The 18,369-nt window shown below is 43.6% G+C and overlaps 1 protein-coding gene across 1 annotated transcript in view; it reads left to right on the forward strand.

Annotated features, from left to right (window-relative positions):
• Nucleotides 1–18,369, forward strand: part of kdm7aa (lysine (K)-specific demethylase 7Aa) — a 34,966-nt gene that overhangs the window by 6,185 nt on the left and 10,412 nt on the right. The window contains exons 2-8 of the mRNA XM_079493803.1: nucleotides 5,066–5,151; nucleotides 5,819–5,936; nucleotides 6,284–6,444; nucleotides 11,625–11,766; nucleotides 12,878–13,064; nucleotides 14,693–14,855; nucleotides 18,245–18,332. Coding sequence (XP_079349929.1) covers nucleotides 5,066–5,151; nucleotides 5,819–5,936; nucleotides 6,284–6,444; nucleotides 11,625–11,766; nucleotides 12,878–13,064; nucleotides 14,693–14,855; nucleotides 18,245–18,332 — 945 coding nt within the window. The remainder of the gene's footprint in view (nucleotides 1–5,065; nucleotides 5,152–5,818; nucleotides 5,937–6,283; nucleotides 6,445–11,624; nucleotides 11,767–12,877; nucleotides 13,065–14,692; nucleotides 14,856–18,244; nucleotides 18,333–18,369) is intronic.

An 18,369-nucleotide genomic window follows, 5' to 3' on the forward strand; every position in this document is an offset into this window, starting at 1 on the left:
GTTCGCTTTTTGTTTGTTCAAAAAGAAATCTGTTGTATCTGTGACATTGTCCGTTTTTGAATGAGAGCTGTGATGCATGCAACTGGGCCTGTTAATGTTAAAAACAATGTTTTTCTTTCTTGCCATTAGCTGTCACAATTCTATTGCTTATTACACGGTAAACTTGGCTTATTGCTCTAGCCCGCTATTTAAGAACGCTAGTAGCCAACATTGTCAATGTCAATGTCCAATAATAGCTTCTATCTTTGTGTAGTAAAATGGGGACTGAGCTACTACTGTTAAGTATCCACATCCTGTTCGTACATTGATGCTAAAAGGCGGCAGCAGTCAGTCACAGGAGTTCACAGCTTCCTGATGACTTCATGGTTTTATCGGCTTTGTTTCCTTTTACAGTTTCCTGCAATTCCGAGTCTCAGATCAAAGCAGATTGTCAGTGTTCGTCTCTCTCTCTCAGAAAACAGGCTGTACTTGCTACACACAGACAGACCTATATTTTGTTTACATCCCATGCCACTGGCTAGCTAGCTAGCTCACTGACTCTAACCTCTGCAGATGGAGGGAAATAAATTATATTCTCATTAATATATTTCCCATCCCATCCCAAATGTGTTTTAGGGTTGTGTTTCAGAGCAGGGGTCCTTGCCATGTTGGCTTGTGGTGGACATTTTTGTCAACATATTTATTTTGCCACGGACATACAAAATAAGAATAATATTACCAGAAACACAAATGGATAGCCCTGAATAACATGTCTGTAACTCTGAGAGTGTTGACCCATACGGGTTCCTTTGGTTGCAAATAAAACATTTGAGAACCACTACTAATAGGTGGACTCCTAATATGCCATAGTGTCATAATAAATAATTGCCATACATATTCTGAAGAAAACCTGGAGATGTGTCCGTGTCCGGACATGTTGGTGACCCCTGTAATGTTTCAGAGTACTGGAAATGCCGTGACACAGATTACTAGAGCACACTCAGACGATTGTCTCTTGGTGGCAAATTTAACTTTTCCTTATCTAGCCTAAGAGTTGGATAATCTAATTAGACTTGGCCATGTGAGAAGTCAGAAGGCTAGAATTGTTAACCTCTGAATTGGTCGGAACCAGAATTTCTGAAGTCACCTGATTGGATTATGACTATGGGGATACTGTTCATGAAATGTTAGTTCATGAATTGTCATACAAATTATTGTGATTAATGATATGGGGGGTGGGTGGTCGGACTAACGGGATGTCGGACTTATGGGCAGTCAGTGACAAATAATAACCTATGGCCAAAACAGGCCATATCCTTTCAAAAGTAGTGAACATAGCTCACACCATGTCCTGATATGCTATTTCCACTATGATGTACAATTTGATTAGGGTGTTTTTTTTGTCCTAAATGCCCAAAATCAGGATGCCACTGCCAGGTTGAAAGTGGTTAAAAGAGCACACATGGGAAATTATGTGACAATAATGACGGAAATCATCCAGTCGTTTGTATACGGAAATTAACAGAATGGATATGATTATGGAAAATATTTGGGGTTTATGTCAAATAATTGTGACGTGCCTAGTTTCTGCGTACTAGTAGCACCGACATGTGCAAAACTGGATCAGATCAAGCCTCACATTATGATGGCAATTTTGCAAAGGAAATGTGCGCGTGATGTAAAGAAGAGATGCGATTATTGAGAGGGGGGAAGGTTGACCCAGATTTTGATGAATTCATTCTCAGGAGAAGGAGAGTATTTTTAGGGTCCCATACAGAGATGCCTGGTGAGTGGTGGTGATAGGATGCATCCCTTTTATGACGACATGTCAGCATGCAAATTGAAACAAAAACAACCGCTGTATCCTTTGGTGCAGAAGCACCTGTCATTGCTTATCTAAACTAGGACCTAGCTAGAACCCAAGTCTCGGCTAAACACACACGTGCATCCTATAAAACATCTATTGGTAGGCTCTCTCTCAGGCAGAATGGCAACACAAATTCTCAGCCCATGCTGCTTTGGAATGGGGTTCTGGTATGTGCAGCGGAATGTGTGTGACTGTGTGTGTGTGTGTGTGTGTGTGTGTGTGTGTGTGTGTGTGTGTGTGTGTTTTGCTGCCTGTGGTTTGGCTGTTGCAAGGCAGTTGGGGGTGTAGTGGTGGTTTGAGTGACGCTGACACTGTCGTAGATCCGTGGGAGTAAAACGTCACACACTGTAACAATGATGCCCACTGTAGTGTAAATACCAAGCTGTCGGTGCCCGTCTCAGGTTTTCCCACAGCAAGATGGAAAATCTTGCCAATATAATTGTATTGTCATTGGTCAAAGGGTATCATGTATGCATGGCATGACGTCACGACCAAGTATGATGTAGATCCTTGAAACCTCTGTTCCCCCCGTAATTGTCAAAGATCGTGAGACTTTAACAACATTTATTGAAAATATCGGGTCAAAGGCCTGATAAGGCCATGAAAGGTCATCTACCACTCATGCCCTGTTCGGGGACTGCCCGTAAGTGCCCGTTAGTCCGACCTACGTGGCCGGTTAAGACTGAGGTTAGGGTTAGCGGCCTATGTGGCTGGTTAAGACTGAGGTTAGGGTTAGTGACCTATGTGGCTGGTTAAGACTGAGGTTAGGGTTAGTGACCTATGTGGCTGGTTAAGACTGAGGTTAGGGTTAGTGACCTATGTGGCTGGTTAAGACTGAGGTTAGGGTTAGTGACCTATGTGGCCGGTTAAGACTGAGGTTAGGGTTAGTGACCTATGTGGCTGGTTAAGACTGAGGTTAGGGTTAGTGACCTATGTGGCCGGTTAAGACGGAGGTTAGGGTTAGTGACCTATGTGGCTGGTTAAGACTGAGGTTAGGGGTAGTGACCTATGTGGCCGGTTAAGACGGAGGTTAGGGGTAGTGACCTATGTGGCCGGTTAAGACGGAGGTTAGGGTTAGTGACCTATATGGCCGGTTAAGACGGAGGTTAGGGTTAGTGACCTATATGGCCGGTTAAGACGGAGGTTAGGGTTAGTGACCTATATGGCCGGTTAAGACGGAGTTTAGGGTTAGTGACCTATATGGCCGGTTAAGACGGAGGTTAGGGTTAGTGACCTATATGGCCGGTTAAGACGGAGGTTAGGGTTAGTGACCTATGTGGCCGGTTAAGACGGAGGTTAGGTTATAGAGAGGTCGGAATAATGACATGGCACCCTGTGTTCTGCTGTTTAGTAAGTAAAAGTACAATATTTGGATATGAGATGTAGTGGAAGTAAAAGTATTGGAAATACTCCAGTAAAGTAAAAGTACATCAAAATGTTACACGAGTACAGTACTTGAGTAAAGGTACTTATGTACTTTACACCACTGGCCTTTACACCCACAGAGTTTGTCATAGTACGTTTTGTTTTATTTTGCGTCCCGTCATCTTTCTGGGTTTCAACAGGCATGGCAGTAAGTAACCTAGTAAACAGAACTTGAAGGTGGCCTCCACCTGTAACAATATCTTTTACTGACATTTCCTCTGAAACACTCACAAATGGTAGCATTGTACTGTATGCTTAACTTAGAATGAAGGCACAGGACTTGTTTATTGCCAGGTGCTTGAAAAGCACCTGGCAAAATACGGTCGCTAGTAGCGACCGTATAGTGGACACTTTTCATGATTGGCTGCCTCGTCTCTCTCTCTAGGCTGCTTCTAAGCCAATGGGAAACGTACCCATAAAACCCATAGTCTGAGTGGCATAAAAGCCATACTCTGAACGTCGCAACGTGAAGCCGTGAGCTGAGGCAGAGGCTGTGGCACACACACTGATTATACTGTTAGATGTTCATAAACAAGAGCTTTCTGCACCTGGCAGTTATGAGTCATTCTTGTTTTTTTCTTTTATTTTACAAGGCTATCTTATGAATTACCACTTGCACAACATGCACGGGTATGTTTAGTCTTTGTGAAATGTGCTGCGGCTTGGGATGCATACGCAGATTAGACACACCAACGGACCGACATGCGGAAACAATGGTCGAACATGCTGCTCCGTGCTTGCGGTTAGGTCAGGGTTTTAGGTACAGTAGATTGTCGGTCTAATCGATCAATTTCAAAATTCTCTTAACATAAGGCATTACACTGGCTGGCTCCACTTTACATCTCCGAACTACTGTATGCAAAGCCAAACATGAGATCTCTCAGGTCCTCTGATATAAAGGCCTTTTTACTTGACATATATGCATTTGTCATGTTTTGCTTTCTGTTTTTTGCCCTTGTTTTAATATGATTGTTTTACCTTGTTGACCACTGACTGTACAGCACTTTGTAACATTGTTTCGGAAGGTGCTTTATAAATAAGATTTGCTTACTTACTACTAATGACTAATGACATGTCGGACCAATAGTATGTCTAAACTAAAGCCTGTACACCTGCAGCTTCCCATCTAGCACTTGCTTGTGTTTGTGGTGGAATTCATTTCTAAGAACCCCCACATTCAGATTACTAGTAGAAATACATAAAAACTTGGACATGCATCATGTTTGTGTGTTTTCAAGGCTAGCCTAATTTCTCAAAAGCTAAACACACAAGCGTGCCGTGGATCGATGTCGCAACTTAAGAGCACTTGGCTTCTGATTGTTAGCCTAGGATTGTGCAAACCCTGAACTGCCCATGTTGGAACATGTCAGACACTAGGGATGTGTGTGGGATTGCTATCCAGTGGTGGAAAGTAACCAAGTACATTAACATTTACTTATTAACACTTATGATGCCGGACGGGTGTCCTATCAATTAAAACCGCGGGGTGCCTCAGAGTAAAATCTCCCTCATCTGCTTGGCACTCTGGGGCCTTTATTCTGAAAAAGATGAAAATATTGTACTTTTATTCCACTACAATTATTTGAAAACTTTAGTTACTTTGTAGATTTTGATTATTATTATTACAAAACACACTAACTGGCTAACAAAAGATTTTTTTTTAAAAATACACTTTGAACTTGTGAAATATGACATTCTGCAAAATGAGTACTTTTTACTTTTGGTACTTTTTAAGTATATTTTGATACCAATACTTTTGTTTAACCGTTCATGACGTCTCTGTGTCCTCTCCAGCTGTGTCCAGGTGGAGGAGCACCATGCCGTTGACATTGACGTTTACCACTGTCCCAACTGTGACGTGGCACACGGACCCTCCCTGAGTGAGTACCACGTCTCTCTCTCTCTCTCTCGCTCTCTCTCAGAGCGTGTCATGGCTTCCTCCTTCACGTACCCGACTGTATCTCCTGTATTTCTTCTGCGCAAGTTTTTTTGATTAACCCATTTTGAGCTCAGGTTAATATCAGAATACTGATATATTATTGATTTGCAAACATGACCCGCTTTAATTACTTAATACTAAATTAGTAGCTTAATGAGTAGTATTAAAATGTTATTGTCTTTTTTATGTTCAATTTATTTAGTTTATAAAGTTAACATGACTATAATTAAAGGCCTTTGAAATTAAATAAAAATGTTACTTTTCAAATAATAGCATAAATTGTGACGTCATATATTGGCAGTATCGGCTTTGTTGTTGCACGTGGAAAATTGTCCCACAATTGGGCTTATATCAGGAACACTCACTCACTCATACACAGTATACACATATACAGTGCACTCCAGCCCTTAAGCGCAATGGTTGAGTGGTGAATTTATTATTATTATGAAGACTGGTGGTGATACGCATCATTTACTAATTTCCATGGGGGGGGAAACTTCAATGTTGACATCATAGAATTAGAATTTAGGAAAGAATGGACACACACCACGAAACATGAATATTGTTGTTGTCAGCAGCTGAACGCTAATATATGCTATCTGGTACAGTGAAAAGGCGCAACAACTGGCACAGGCACGACTACACGGAGCCGGACGATGGAACCAAGCCAGTGCAGGCTGGCACTCAAGTATTCATCAAGCAGCTTCAGAACAGGACGTTTGCCAGGTGCGTGTCAAGTGTGTCACACACACACGTCACCCACACTAACTCGCATGCCACACCTGCCATGTTAACTAACCCAACCCAAAGGCTGTTGCCTGTTTGAGGACCTTCCAGGTATGCCCAGGTGGAGATATCTCGTCTTGAGTCACAAACGATTCTTCTTCTTACTTACACCTTCTTACACACGCAAGGCGACACGTTGTGCACCTGGAAGATCTGCAATTTTCACTAGTTTGGGTCCCGGGGCAAACGTCTAATCTCTCTTTTGTGTTAATTCACTACATTTATGACTAAGCAATCTCTAGGCCTTCATATGACCTGTAGCCGTGCTGTTTTTTTTTAAAATCCAGCGCGGAGGAGATCCTGGCGCGGATGCAGGGCCAGCTGGTGACCCCCAGGTACCTGGAGAGACATGGCTTCAACTACCCCATCGCGGTCACCCAGATGGAGGGCCTGGGGCTCAAGATACCGCCCCCTACGTTCTCCGTCAAGGATGTGGAGCAGTATGTGGGTAAGGACAACATGCTAATGCAAGTACATATTATATATAGCCCAATTTCCACTGCCATGGCCTAACAACCAGTCCACTCCCACACCACCTACTTGTACCAGCGTTTCCACTTCAAGGAATGGGCTATATGCACACACCAAGCCCCCAGAACGGCTGGCCAACGCTCGACTATACTGGTCACAGCTGGGACTGCAGGTGTGCATTTAGCAAGAGTAAACCCTGTGCAGCTGAGGTTTAACATTGAGCGGTTGTTAGCACTTCCACCACATTTTGGTGTAGTGTTCTTCCGTGTGCTTCAAAACGGCACTAAGCAACTTCCATTGAAATGAATCGCGGAGGACCGGCCTGTCGCTCCTGCCCGCACACCTTTATAACTCCATGGCACACACTCCATTTTTGGATAGAACTTGGGCCCCTTCCCTACTTCCTTCACAGGTGTTACCGATGATACTAATGAAGGCTCTGTTCCATTCTGGTCAAACGGTGTCAGGGTGCATGGTTCACTCACTGGAAACACTCTGCTACACCAGTGGGTCTCAAAGTGTCCTTGAGTATAGGTTCCAAATGGCCCCGTGTGTAACTCAGAGAGTTTACGGGTCCATTTGGTTCCATTTGTACACTCAAGAGTTATGCGGTCTCGGTCCTTGAAATTAAAACCTTTGAGAACCACTGCACACTAAATGGAACAGAGCCTTAATTAGTATCATCTGTAACACCTGTGAAGGAAGTAGGGAAGCGTCCCAGAAGTAGGAAGAGTTATTCTGTGTGCATAGAGCCCATTGGGCTGAGTGATGTCAAAGTGGTACTAAATGAGTGCCTTAAAAAGTAGTACCCACTCCAGGGTGGGTCTGAGCTAGGCTAAGCGGGGTCAAACACTTCATATTTAATGACCACTCACTGAGTTTTTAATTTAGACCAGGATCTGAGTTGTAATGCATTATACTAGATTATATTGTATTATAATGACTCTCAATCTATTTTAGTGTATTATAATTATCATAGTTGTAATACATCATAATAATGTATATAGTATTATAATTATCTCAGTTGTAATATATTATAATCACTTATATTGTATTATATTAAATAATCCCAGTTATAAGGGTCCATTTGGTTCGGCCACTCATCTACATTACAGTGTATGGTTAGGCAAGAAACAATGGCCTCCACCTATGTCCTTACATTACAAAGGGAGAGTTGATTCCCTCCAGGAGGGGAGGGGGGTGGGGGGTACTGCGAGGGGGTACTTTATTTGAATGGAAACGGATATTTTGATGCGGTGTAGTGTGGAGTGGTGCTAAAGCTGCAGTCGAAATCCAACTTCTAGGAAGTAAGCGTGTACTTCGCCTGCCTGCAGTCCCAGCTTTTGCCAGTAGGTTGGGGCGGCTTCAACGTTTCCGAGCCGCTCTGGGGGCCTGGCATACCCTATTGAAGGTTGGCCAACCCTTCTGTCTCTGGAATCATACGGCGGATGCAATGATTCTGCCCAGAGAAACGGAGCGATCAGCAGCTAATGAAACCACCCAGTAAGTGTCCATGGCTGAGCAGGCTGCCATCTGTGTGTCTATATGAACAGGTTGCCAGGTTCATGGGGTTTTAACCCACTTATCAGGCATCAGACGACGGCTGAGTGAGCCCTAAAGGAGACGCGGCTAAGCTTTCACTGTTCTCTCCGTGACCACCGGGCTTCCTTAATGAAAGGCACTGGCGCTTCCAGGCTCCTGTTACAAGTCCATTACCATGCCCTTCTGGCATTTTTCCCCCCTTTATCATTAAGTTCAGATTACCGACTCATTCTCTCTCTCACTCTGGCTTCCTCTCCCATGCCCTATTGAGCAGTAAGCCGCTCTCCTTTGACAAGGCACAGGTGTTTTGACCGGGCGCCGTATAGGGTTACGCCTCTTACAGTGGGAAGACAATGGGACAACGTGGGCGGATGGTACCGTCTCCTGGGTCTTTGGGGCTTCTTCTAAGCCAAGCCCACCTTAAGCCACCCGGTGACCTTAAATTGCCCCCGGATCCTGACCGACTGACCTCCTTAGCCGATGTCAGAAGTTGGACGGCGTCATTATTTAATCTATAGGTAGATACAGCGACATACGTTCCTGTATGTCGCCCACAAATGTCATATCCGGTGCTTGCGGTGGGGGAGAATATTGTATCTGCCTACATTGCCATCAAAGGCCTGCAATGCTGTGAAGAGCTGACGTGTTGCATTCTGCACGATGTGATGTGAGTGTGCGGTCTAGCCCAGTGGTTCCCAAACCTTTCAGCCTGTGACCCAAAACAGAAATTGGATTAGATTCGCCCGGGACCCAAAGTACTGAAAATAGCAGATCTACAAGCTCAACAATGTGGCGCAAAACGTTGGAACCAGTGGTCTAGCCAACTCCAACTCGGGACTTCTGAATTCACCCTTTGTCAAGTGCAGCCCATGTTGTGCCCCTCTTTGCACCCATTGGTTGCTGTTTCGTGGTTGGACAAAAATCCTTTCTCTCCATCCACTACTATTGAAATAACGTGTTTTTCAGTTGCTTCGTATTGATATTCTGCGCGTTCAATTATTTTAAACTTGGTGTCAGTAAAAAGGAACATCACAGGTGCAGCATGGTGACTGGGCATATCATGTTTGTTTTTAGTTTTTTCCAAAAATTATGTTATAGTAAATTCAACATAAACAAGGCAGAACCAGGGCGGAACAAGTCAGAAAGAGCCTGCTGGTTAGTCAGTCAGGGACCAATCAGAGGTCTGACAAAGGGTGAATTGCTGCCCACCACATCCTCCTGTTTAGCGTCAGGGTCTTGAGCTCTGCTGGCGTGCCACAGTGCATCTACATCTACGTAGGTGGTGCGCTCGGTGCAACGCAGGGGGAGGTAGTCACTCCCGACAAATGCATTGTCGGGAGTGACTGATGATTTCCGCATGTCGGACCTTTGGTGTGACGGATCTGCGTGTGCATCCCCGTCTAACGTGGGTGGTGCGCTCTGCACAACGAGTATGATGGGCGAGAGACGGAACCGATTAGAAGAACAAAGTGTCTGTAAGCTATCGGCTGGCAGGATGAGTTTTTGGTCGCCTGTTAAACCTGGCTACAAAATATGTTTTCGTATGCGCACGAGTACCGTACATTTTGAATGAATCACTCCCTACACTGAGTTGCTTTCTTCACAACAGTTTTACAGAATTAACATAACAATGGTAGCTTCCATTGTAAAATCTATCTATTGTTTACAAATGTAACCCAAATGGACCATTTGTGTCTGCTGTTATAATTACTGCTTTAGCTACGTATTTATTACCATGTTTTGAACTGCCTTGCTGTAGGTTTGAAACGGGAGGATGTGAATCCCTGCTCATCCCTGATAGCACATCGTCAAAACCGTAATGGCGACGATAAACTTTAGTGCTGCTCCTGTCTCAGTGGATTACCCGCAACCGTGCTCTATAAACATCATTCATTTATTAGTGGCAGTTGATTTAAAATGTTATGGTATGTTTAAAGTTTAATTGATCATATTTATAGAAAATGTAATGGTGTCTCTTAGCAGGCGATTCAACCAGATAACCTCTGGCCGTTCTATGGTGGCCATTGTCTCGGATCATCCGTCCAATGTTATAAGGACATTCCTATCTGAGACTGTATAATTAGCAAATGTGGCGTTCTTGCATGGCAACAAGGAATCTTTAACGATATGGCACCTACTTTTTTTTAGCGTCTGATTTAGAAAACCGTGCTATGTCAGTATTACCAGCTGGGGGAAATCTGTGTTTTCCTCAGGTTTGCCCCCCAGCTAAGACACGCTGATGACGCAACATATCTATGGTTGTCGGGCTCAGTACTTGGGCTGTTTACAGTGGTGCTTTGGTATAGTGGAGTGCCTGTGGCACAAAGCCTTTGCCTGAAGAGCAAAGCCTAATATCTCTGCTCAAGCGGGATTCACCTTTAGGCTTGTGATTAAGATGTTCGGCTTTAGTGTCTCGTCCCGCGCGGGAGACCCAGGCTTTTACATTTCCAAACTAAAGATCCTGGCACATCCACAGTGCTTAGTGTTTATTATTTTATGATAGTACAGTATGAACTAAGGACAATCTAAAAGCCTTCTGTTGGGGTTGCATTGGCTAGTCAGTTTGTGGTTTGCAGGAGGCTTTGTCTCTCTGTGTGACTGACTGCCTGCTTTTACTCCAGCTGTTCTGTGTCATCAGATGCTGGCCAGCTGGGCCCTCAGAGCTGTGTTTGTGTAGGGGAGGTGATATAAAAAAAAAGAAAGGTGTGTGTGTGGGAGGGGGCTGAGAAAACGCAAGCTAGCCAGCTGTCTTTCTACACACACTGTACTGCACCCTAGCCCTGCATCCGGTCCTTAGCTGTTGGTTCAGTCCTGCCACAGTATGATTTGTAGCCTCCCAACTGTACGCTGGTCGAGTTACAGTCTGTCTTTGACTGCTTCTTTCGCACTCATTCCCATTCTTATGTCCGTCTTTTCACATAAACGCAACACCCACGGCCTCTTTATCCCACATCCATGTGCATATTTATTTCCCCTCTTGCATCATTTCTCTATCCGTTGCTTTCTCTCTCACGCACAGGCAGAAGCGCACACAGGCATTAAAGCGCTGACCCTCTCTCACCTCCACCCACTACTCCCCCCTCCTCTGGGATTGTTGGTCTGTCTGTACGGATTGGCAGATTGCCTACCTCGCGTATGTCCAGTCCACCTCCCCAGGCGCACTGCCACAGAGTTGAGTTTCCCCCGAGGCCTTGTTGTTTAAGACACATGGAAATGCCAGCAGGCTTACGACCCAGTGATCGCCCACTCCACTGCCTATTCACATTGTATAATTGCTACACTAGTTAGTTGTCGTTACTTTCCACGGAGTGAGCATAATGGGCCTTGCAAAGGGGAGCGATAAAACGAGCCTATAGTTCATTTTCAATGAGACCTGCGTTTTGTGAATTTGTTGCGCGCGTGCTCGTTACGTGCACATGCCCACGACTCACGAGACCTGGATTCTGTTTAGCTTCTTTTTTTTTTACGCTTGCGTTGTTGCGCCCCTCTTCAACAGACCTGGAGGAGACCTGTGTTGTCCAGGCAACAACGCCTGCGTTCCTCGCTTCACGTTTGCAAGGCCCTTTAGAGTGCTGGTGGTTGGTTGTCTTATTATCCCATGTTTGTGCCTCACAGGTGGTGAGAAAATCATCGATGTCATAGACGTGGCGCGGCAGGCGGACAGCAAAATGAAGCTCAGCGAGTTTATCAAGTATTACTGTAAGCCCCATCGGCCTAAAGTCCTCAACCTCATCAGCCTGGAGTTCTCCGACACCAAGTAAGTGAATTTGATTCACCTTGACACACTTGTCTCATTGCCCACCACCAAAACCTCCGGCGCTGTTGCCATACCGCCACCATATACAGCACTCTATTTTACTTGGAAAACCCCTTCCGTTTCCCTTCCCCAAAAATCTGTTAGCGAAAAATCGACTATAGCTAATGTGACCATTGTATATTTAAAAGTCTTCAGAAGCATTAATATTTTAGTATTGAGACCCTAACATCGTCAATCCACCTCAATCTGAGCCTCATCCCGAGAAAAACGTCTGTAAAGATCGGCGCTCCCATAGCATTGTACGGGCCGCCATCTTGCTACAGGCAAAACACAGTGAACTGAGTGTTGCCTAGCGACCGGGAGCCCTGCTTTACTGTAAATACAGGTATTAGTGAGACGATTAGGAATTAATAAAAAGCCACAAAACACGTTAAAGGCGTTTTTGGCGCCATTGGATTTCAATAAAAAAGGAAAAAAAAGCATTTATATTAGATTATTTTACCAGATTGTGTTTTTGGTCAAAAAAAGCTTTATTCAACAGCCCATAACTAAAGAACCGATGATCGCAGTAGCGTCCTTCACTCCACACAGAATTAGTTTACATCCGGTTCACGGTCTCGTGGGCCTTCAAAATAAGGATGTTCACTGAAAAACACTGGCAGTGACAGGATAATTTATTAATAGCTGTGTTAACCTCCATTCTTTTGAATTTGCTTATTGTTTTTATTCCTTTATTCTGTTACTTATTCCTTCTGTTAAGCACTGACGTACGTTTGTGGGAAGAAAGTGCTATTTAAATTAAGTGGGAATTCCACTGCAAAACAATATAGAGTATAGACACTTATAGAAATAGACACATTTACCGGATTGAGAGATCCGCTAAACTTTCCCAACTTGAATGGCCAAAGCCGTTTCTGCACAGAAATAGAGGAAGTGGTCGAGGTAAACAACATGGTGATGCATTATGTCTATGGCGAAATTCTCAACCATAAGTTGGTTGGTTGTATTAGAAGATTTTTTTTTTTATTTAGTTATTATTTATAATGATCTTCATCTGATTATAAGTATATTATAGACACATGATCTTTTTCTTCTCCCTCACCCCCTGCAGAATGTCGGAGTTGGTTGTAGTGCCTGACGTGGCCCAGAAGATGTCCTGGGTGGAGAACTACTGGCCAGACGATTCCTTCTTCCCCAAACCCTTTGTCCAGAAGTATTGTCTGATGGGAGTCAAGGACTGCTACACAGACTTTCACATAGACTTTGGAGGCACCTCCGTCTGGTACCACGTCCTCTGGGTAAGTGTGTGTTGGAGTTCGCATGTTCTCCCCGTATCTCCCTGGCGCCCCTGACCAGCCTGGTGCCTGATGGAGGGGAAAGGAACTGTTTGGAATAACGTGTTCCTTCCACGCGCTACGTCCAACCAGGGAACCCCCCCATCAGGTGAAAAGAAGCGGCTTGGACTCCTCATGCATAGAAGGAAGTATGGGGTCAGTCCGTTGCTCTCGCCAGGTTGGCAGAGGGAGTGTAGCGCCCAGGATTACATCGACACTGGGTGAAAAAAATGGGGTTACAAAATCATGGGATAAAGGGTTGATCTTGATTTGTGTCAATGATACGCAACCTTTCAATGCCAAGTATGGATGATCCATACTGCTGTTATTCTAAGCCTCACACGCACATTACCCCATGCTTTTTACAAAGCACGGTGAAATTCAAAGAGCTCTGCGGGGACTACTTGTTGCAGTACTGACCCTCACACCCATAATCCTTTAGGCCTGCAGCTACGGCTGTTCGATTTTGTCTAAAAATAAAATCCAGTTTTTTTCCCCTCAAACTCGATTTTCTATTAGATTTTTTTTGGTAAAATACATTGTCTCGGGGGCACGGTGGCACAGTCTGTAGTGCTGTCGCCTCACAGCTAGAAGGTCCTGGGTTCCGATTCCCGCTGGGGGCGTGTTCCCTCCTCTGCGTCATCAGTGCCCATACACAAGGTGGGGTTGGCGAAAGGGCTTTTCTGTGTGGAGTTTGCATGTTCTCCCTGTGTCCCCTAGGGTAGGTACCCTCACAAAAAACATGCAGTAATCCTGGTCTCTAAACTACCTCCCCCTTAGCCTGGCTAATAAGCCAGACCGAATCAATGTTGTGTGATATTAGTCTGGCTTATTAGCCAGGCTACCTCCCCCTGGCCTGCCGGGCGCCTGATGGAGGGGAAAGGAACTGGTCGGAATAACGTGTTCCTTCCACGTGCTACGTCCAGCCCGGGGAAACTCCCCGTCCCCCGTCAGGTGAAAAGAAGCAGCTTGGACTCCTCATGCATAGAAGGAAGCATGAGGTCAGTCCGCTGCCCCCCCAGGTTGGCAGAGGAAGTGTAGCGCCCAGGATTACATTTAGATAATTGACACCGGGTGAAAAAATGGGTTGCAAAATTGTGGGATAAAAATTATATAAAAAAGTCTCAAATGTTGTTTTTTATTTTTTTGAGGTGCGCTAGCCCCTCTTGTTTTTAGTTCAATGGTTGTTTTAAAAACGCCATTGACAATGAAGGGAAAATGTACGTCATCTTGTCCCTAACACATTAAATCACATTAAATCCCATTAACAATAAAGAGTATTTAATGTTTGTTTTGACACCGTTTGTTTTACATCACCTAATCATAGCATGATAAGAGCGCCCCTCACTTCACACGGGTATGATTTTTTTAAATTGCAAACAAATGTGAATTTTTCTGTGGGATAAAGTTCACTCCAAACCTTAAACAAACATTAATTGTGTGTCGGAATCAGGCTTATTATGCTTTAGCAGGACCGAGCTTTTATTTCAGATTTCGATAATATAAATAGAATAGCAATAATAATCTCAACCTGCCATCCAGTTGTGGATGTTTATATAACATAAACATCCTCTTTCTGCTTGACCATGCAGGGTGAAAAGGTATTCTACTTGATCAAGCCCACTCCGGAAAACCTTGCACTATATGAGGCATGGAGTTCCTCACCCAATCAGAGCGAGGTGTTCTTCGGGGACAAAGTGGACAAGTGTTACAAGTGCGTCGTACCCCAAGGAACCACCCTGCTCCTACCTACAGGTACGAGGGAGTCTTTTTAGCCCTGCTTGCAGCGGTGCACGGCAGGGTTTCTGTGTCTGTCTGTCTGTCTTGTCTGTCTGTCTGAACAAAGCTAATCAAAAGTTTTGGCTAGATGTTCATTTTGTGCTGGGGATGTGGGTCATCATAACTATCCTTAGGCTACAACATTAATGAAATAATTTGTTCAACAATTTCCGTTACTTTAATTTACCAAATTATGTCAGCTAACCAGCAAACCAGTTAAAGCTGACCACGGTCTGTTTTTGACGACCCTGTTTTGTATGCGTCTGTGCCTGTTTTGAGTCTGTGACACTGTTACCGCTTATAGCCCGGGTCCCTAAAGGAACTTCACCACAGCTTTCTCACAGCCCTGGACGGTTGTCCACTCCATGGTTCCCAAGCATGTTGAATTATACTCTCACAGACCTGTGTGTGTGTCACCACCACAGACATTATATTATCACAGAGTTGAGGCCAGGCTGACTGTATTGAAGCAGCTCAGCTGATGTCTTACCGTCTCGAGGCCAGTGTGTCCTTTTCAAGACTGAACCCCATGTATGAGAATAGTTGGAATCGTCTTTATTGTCACATCACAGTTTTACAAGTTTAAAAACAAAGTGTGAAATTTGTTTTTGTGCATAGTTCCAATCGTGTTATTTTTCCAAGATTAGGGAAGAAGAGATGGTTGGGTAAGGAGATCAAGGCAGGACAGAAGATTTAGGAGCTTGTTCCACAAACGGCACACTCGTAGGGTCTCTCTTAGCTTATTTACACACTGTGTGTGTGTGTGTGTTGCATGAGCATAGCAGCCGCTGTGTACTGTGCTTTATAATATAAAGCATATTATATATATATATATATATATATATATATATATATATACACACACACACACACACACACACACAGGTGGAGGTCTGGAGGACGTTCTACACACACACACACACGGGGGAAGGAGTACAAATAAAAAAACTTCCCATGGTTCCTGCCAGGAAAATGGCAGGCTTCTTCTTGGAGGACCTCCTCTCATTGCCAGGAGGGAAAATGCATAGAGCGCGATGTCTTGCCAAGCAACACGCTCAACACAACAGCGCTAAATGGCTATAATTACTATGGAAAAGTTTTCAGAGAAAGAGAGAGAGAGGGGTCTTAATTTGTACGATGAGACGTTAGCAGAGCTTATGGCTTCAGTGTCTGCCACTCTGCCAGACCTGCTGTCTCTGCATGTGATAGTGGCTCGGTCTAGCTGCATTCCATGCAGGGATGTGATTAGGTAGTTTAGACTAGAGAAGTGGTGTGTGCTTGGCTGCAATCACGGTGGCCGACTGTCAACAAAACGGATATACCCCAACATAAAATATGTAAAATGAAAAGATGTGTGTAGTGTATAGAGAGATTTCTTGACTTTTGGGGATTTAGCTTATTTTCTCTTTACATTCCCGACTGGAACCCAAGTTATCATATCTCTATTCTCAACTGAATATTTATTAAATGGTCAGTTTTATAGGAGGAAGCGGTGAAGTGATGGGCTGCCCGACTATATCCGATGTGTGAAATCGTTCGGGGACTCTCCATCCATCAATTTCCCAGTGGAATTATCAAGCATGAAGAATTCCACTGAGCTCACAGACAGACAGACAGACGAAGGCCAGTTCAGGTTGTCAGGGTTTGGGTTGTCCTCGATCAGCTGGGCTTTTTCCAGAGGCTTGGAGCTTGGTTGTCAAAGAAAGGCTCTGTGTGCAGAGGTATGATTAAAGAGGTGTCAGAGAGCACAGCAGTGGTGGAAAGTAACTAGTACATTTACTTAAGTACTGTACTACAATTTTGAGGTATTTGTACTGTACTTGGGTGCTTCCAATTTTCAATACTTTTACTTCTACTCCACTACATCTCAGAGGCAAATATAGATTTTCTTTTTTTACTCCACTACAATTATTTGAAAACTTTAGTTACTTTGTAGATTTTGATTATTATTACTAATACATACATTAACCACTTCAGCACTATATACATTTCGGCCATTTGAAAGTAGCTGATCTACAGACCTTGTAGATTTACTGTTTTCAAAAGATTATAATACATTTGAAAACTTTAAATGGGAGAGTGTTTCTCTATTGCTGTATTGATACTTTTACTTAAAAGATCTTTTTTTTTTTGTTGCTATTTTATCATGAACATTAGTGAAAAGTGGTGAGGTCACGCACAGATCCTGGTTCCTCTGGCACAGGTCCTGGTCTTCCTGTAGTGTTTATATCGTCAGAAAGGTGTAAACGCCACGCGTTGTTAAACTAGTCTGTTGTAGAGGAGGTTGTACTACTGTTTTGCTTGTCAGAACTAAAAACGTCTCTCATATCGACGATCTGCTTCTTTGCTCTATCGAGGGTATGCACGTGACATCATTATCATCATACCTGGAAGTTATGCAGGATTGCCTACTGAGTGGAAAAAAAACTACTTTCTACCATTGACAGCCCATACATCCAAACAGAAATGTCCTATTTGATTGCATTAAATGACTTTAAACAACATCACTTTGTCACTCACTTTGCCACTTGATCTGCCATTCACTGTATGCATGCGCATACCCTCTATTTCCAAACAGTTTGGAACGCGCTCCGCTTCAGGATTCCACTGGCATTTATATTTCACGTCATATTAGTGAGGTCACATGACATGGTTCAAATAAGGTGAAATGTGACGTAAAGATATTGTAGAGTAGATGTGAGGTCTTCTGATCCTTTTGTACAGGCTCTTAGCCCGTTTAGACCTCGGACCAGATTCTATCAAATGTCTTCTAAATCATGACAGTTGTTTCTATATCGGTGTTTCTCAAACTATTATCATAAACCTAAAATACCTAAAAATGTATTATGTAATATAGTAATTTGTACTTTACTTGTGTATTTCCCATTTCCAATACTCATACTTCTACTCCACTACATCTCAGAGCCAACATTTTTACTTTTACTCCACTACAATTATTTGAAAACTTGAGTTACTAGTTACTTTGATTATTATTACAAATTAAAACATACATTAACCACTTCAGCCCTATATACATTTTGGCCATTTGAAAATAGCAGATCTAAAGCTCGCAATGCGTTGTGAACTCATAGATCGGTCATTTTCAAATGATATTTGCACATTTTGAACTTGTGAAATAGGACTACTTTTACTTTTAGTACTTTAAGTACATTTCGAAGCCAATACTTTTGTACTTTCACTCAAGTACATTTTTAATTCCGGACTTGTACTTGCAACGGAGTGGTTCTACATTGCAGTATTGATACTTTTACTTAAGTAAAACAATTTTGAGTACTTTTGCCACCACTGGTAAAAAGTCAGATCAGCCAGTGTGTGTGACTTGTGTTATGTGGCGCCCCCTGCAGGTTGGATCCATGCTGTTCACACCTCTAAGGATTGCATGGCGTTTGGAGGGAACTTCCTTCACAACCTCAACATTGGCATGCAGCTCAGGTAAGGCCTCACAGGAAACCAACACCCCATGTCTTCA

This window comes from Electrona antarctica, assembly GCF_951216825.1.
Source record: "Electrona antarctica genome assembly, chromosome: 23".
Lineage (NCBI taxonomy): Eukaryota > Metazoa > Chordata > Actinopteri > Myctophiformes > Myctophidae > Electrona > Electrona antarctica.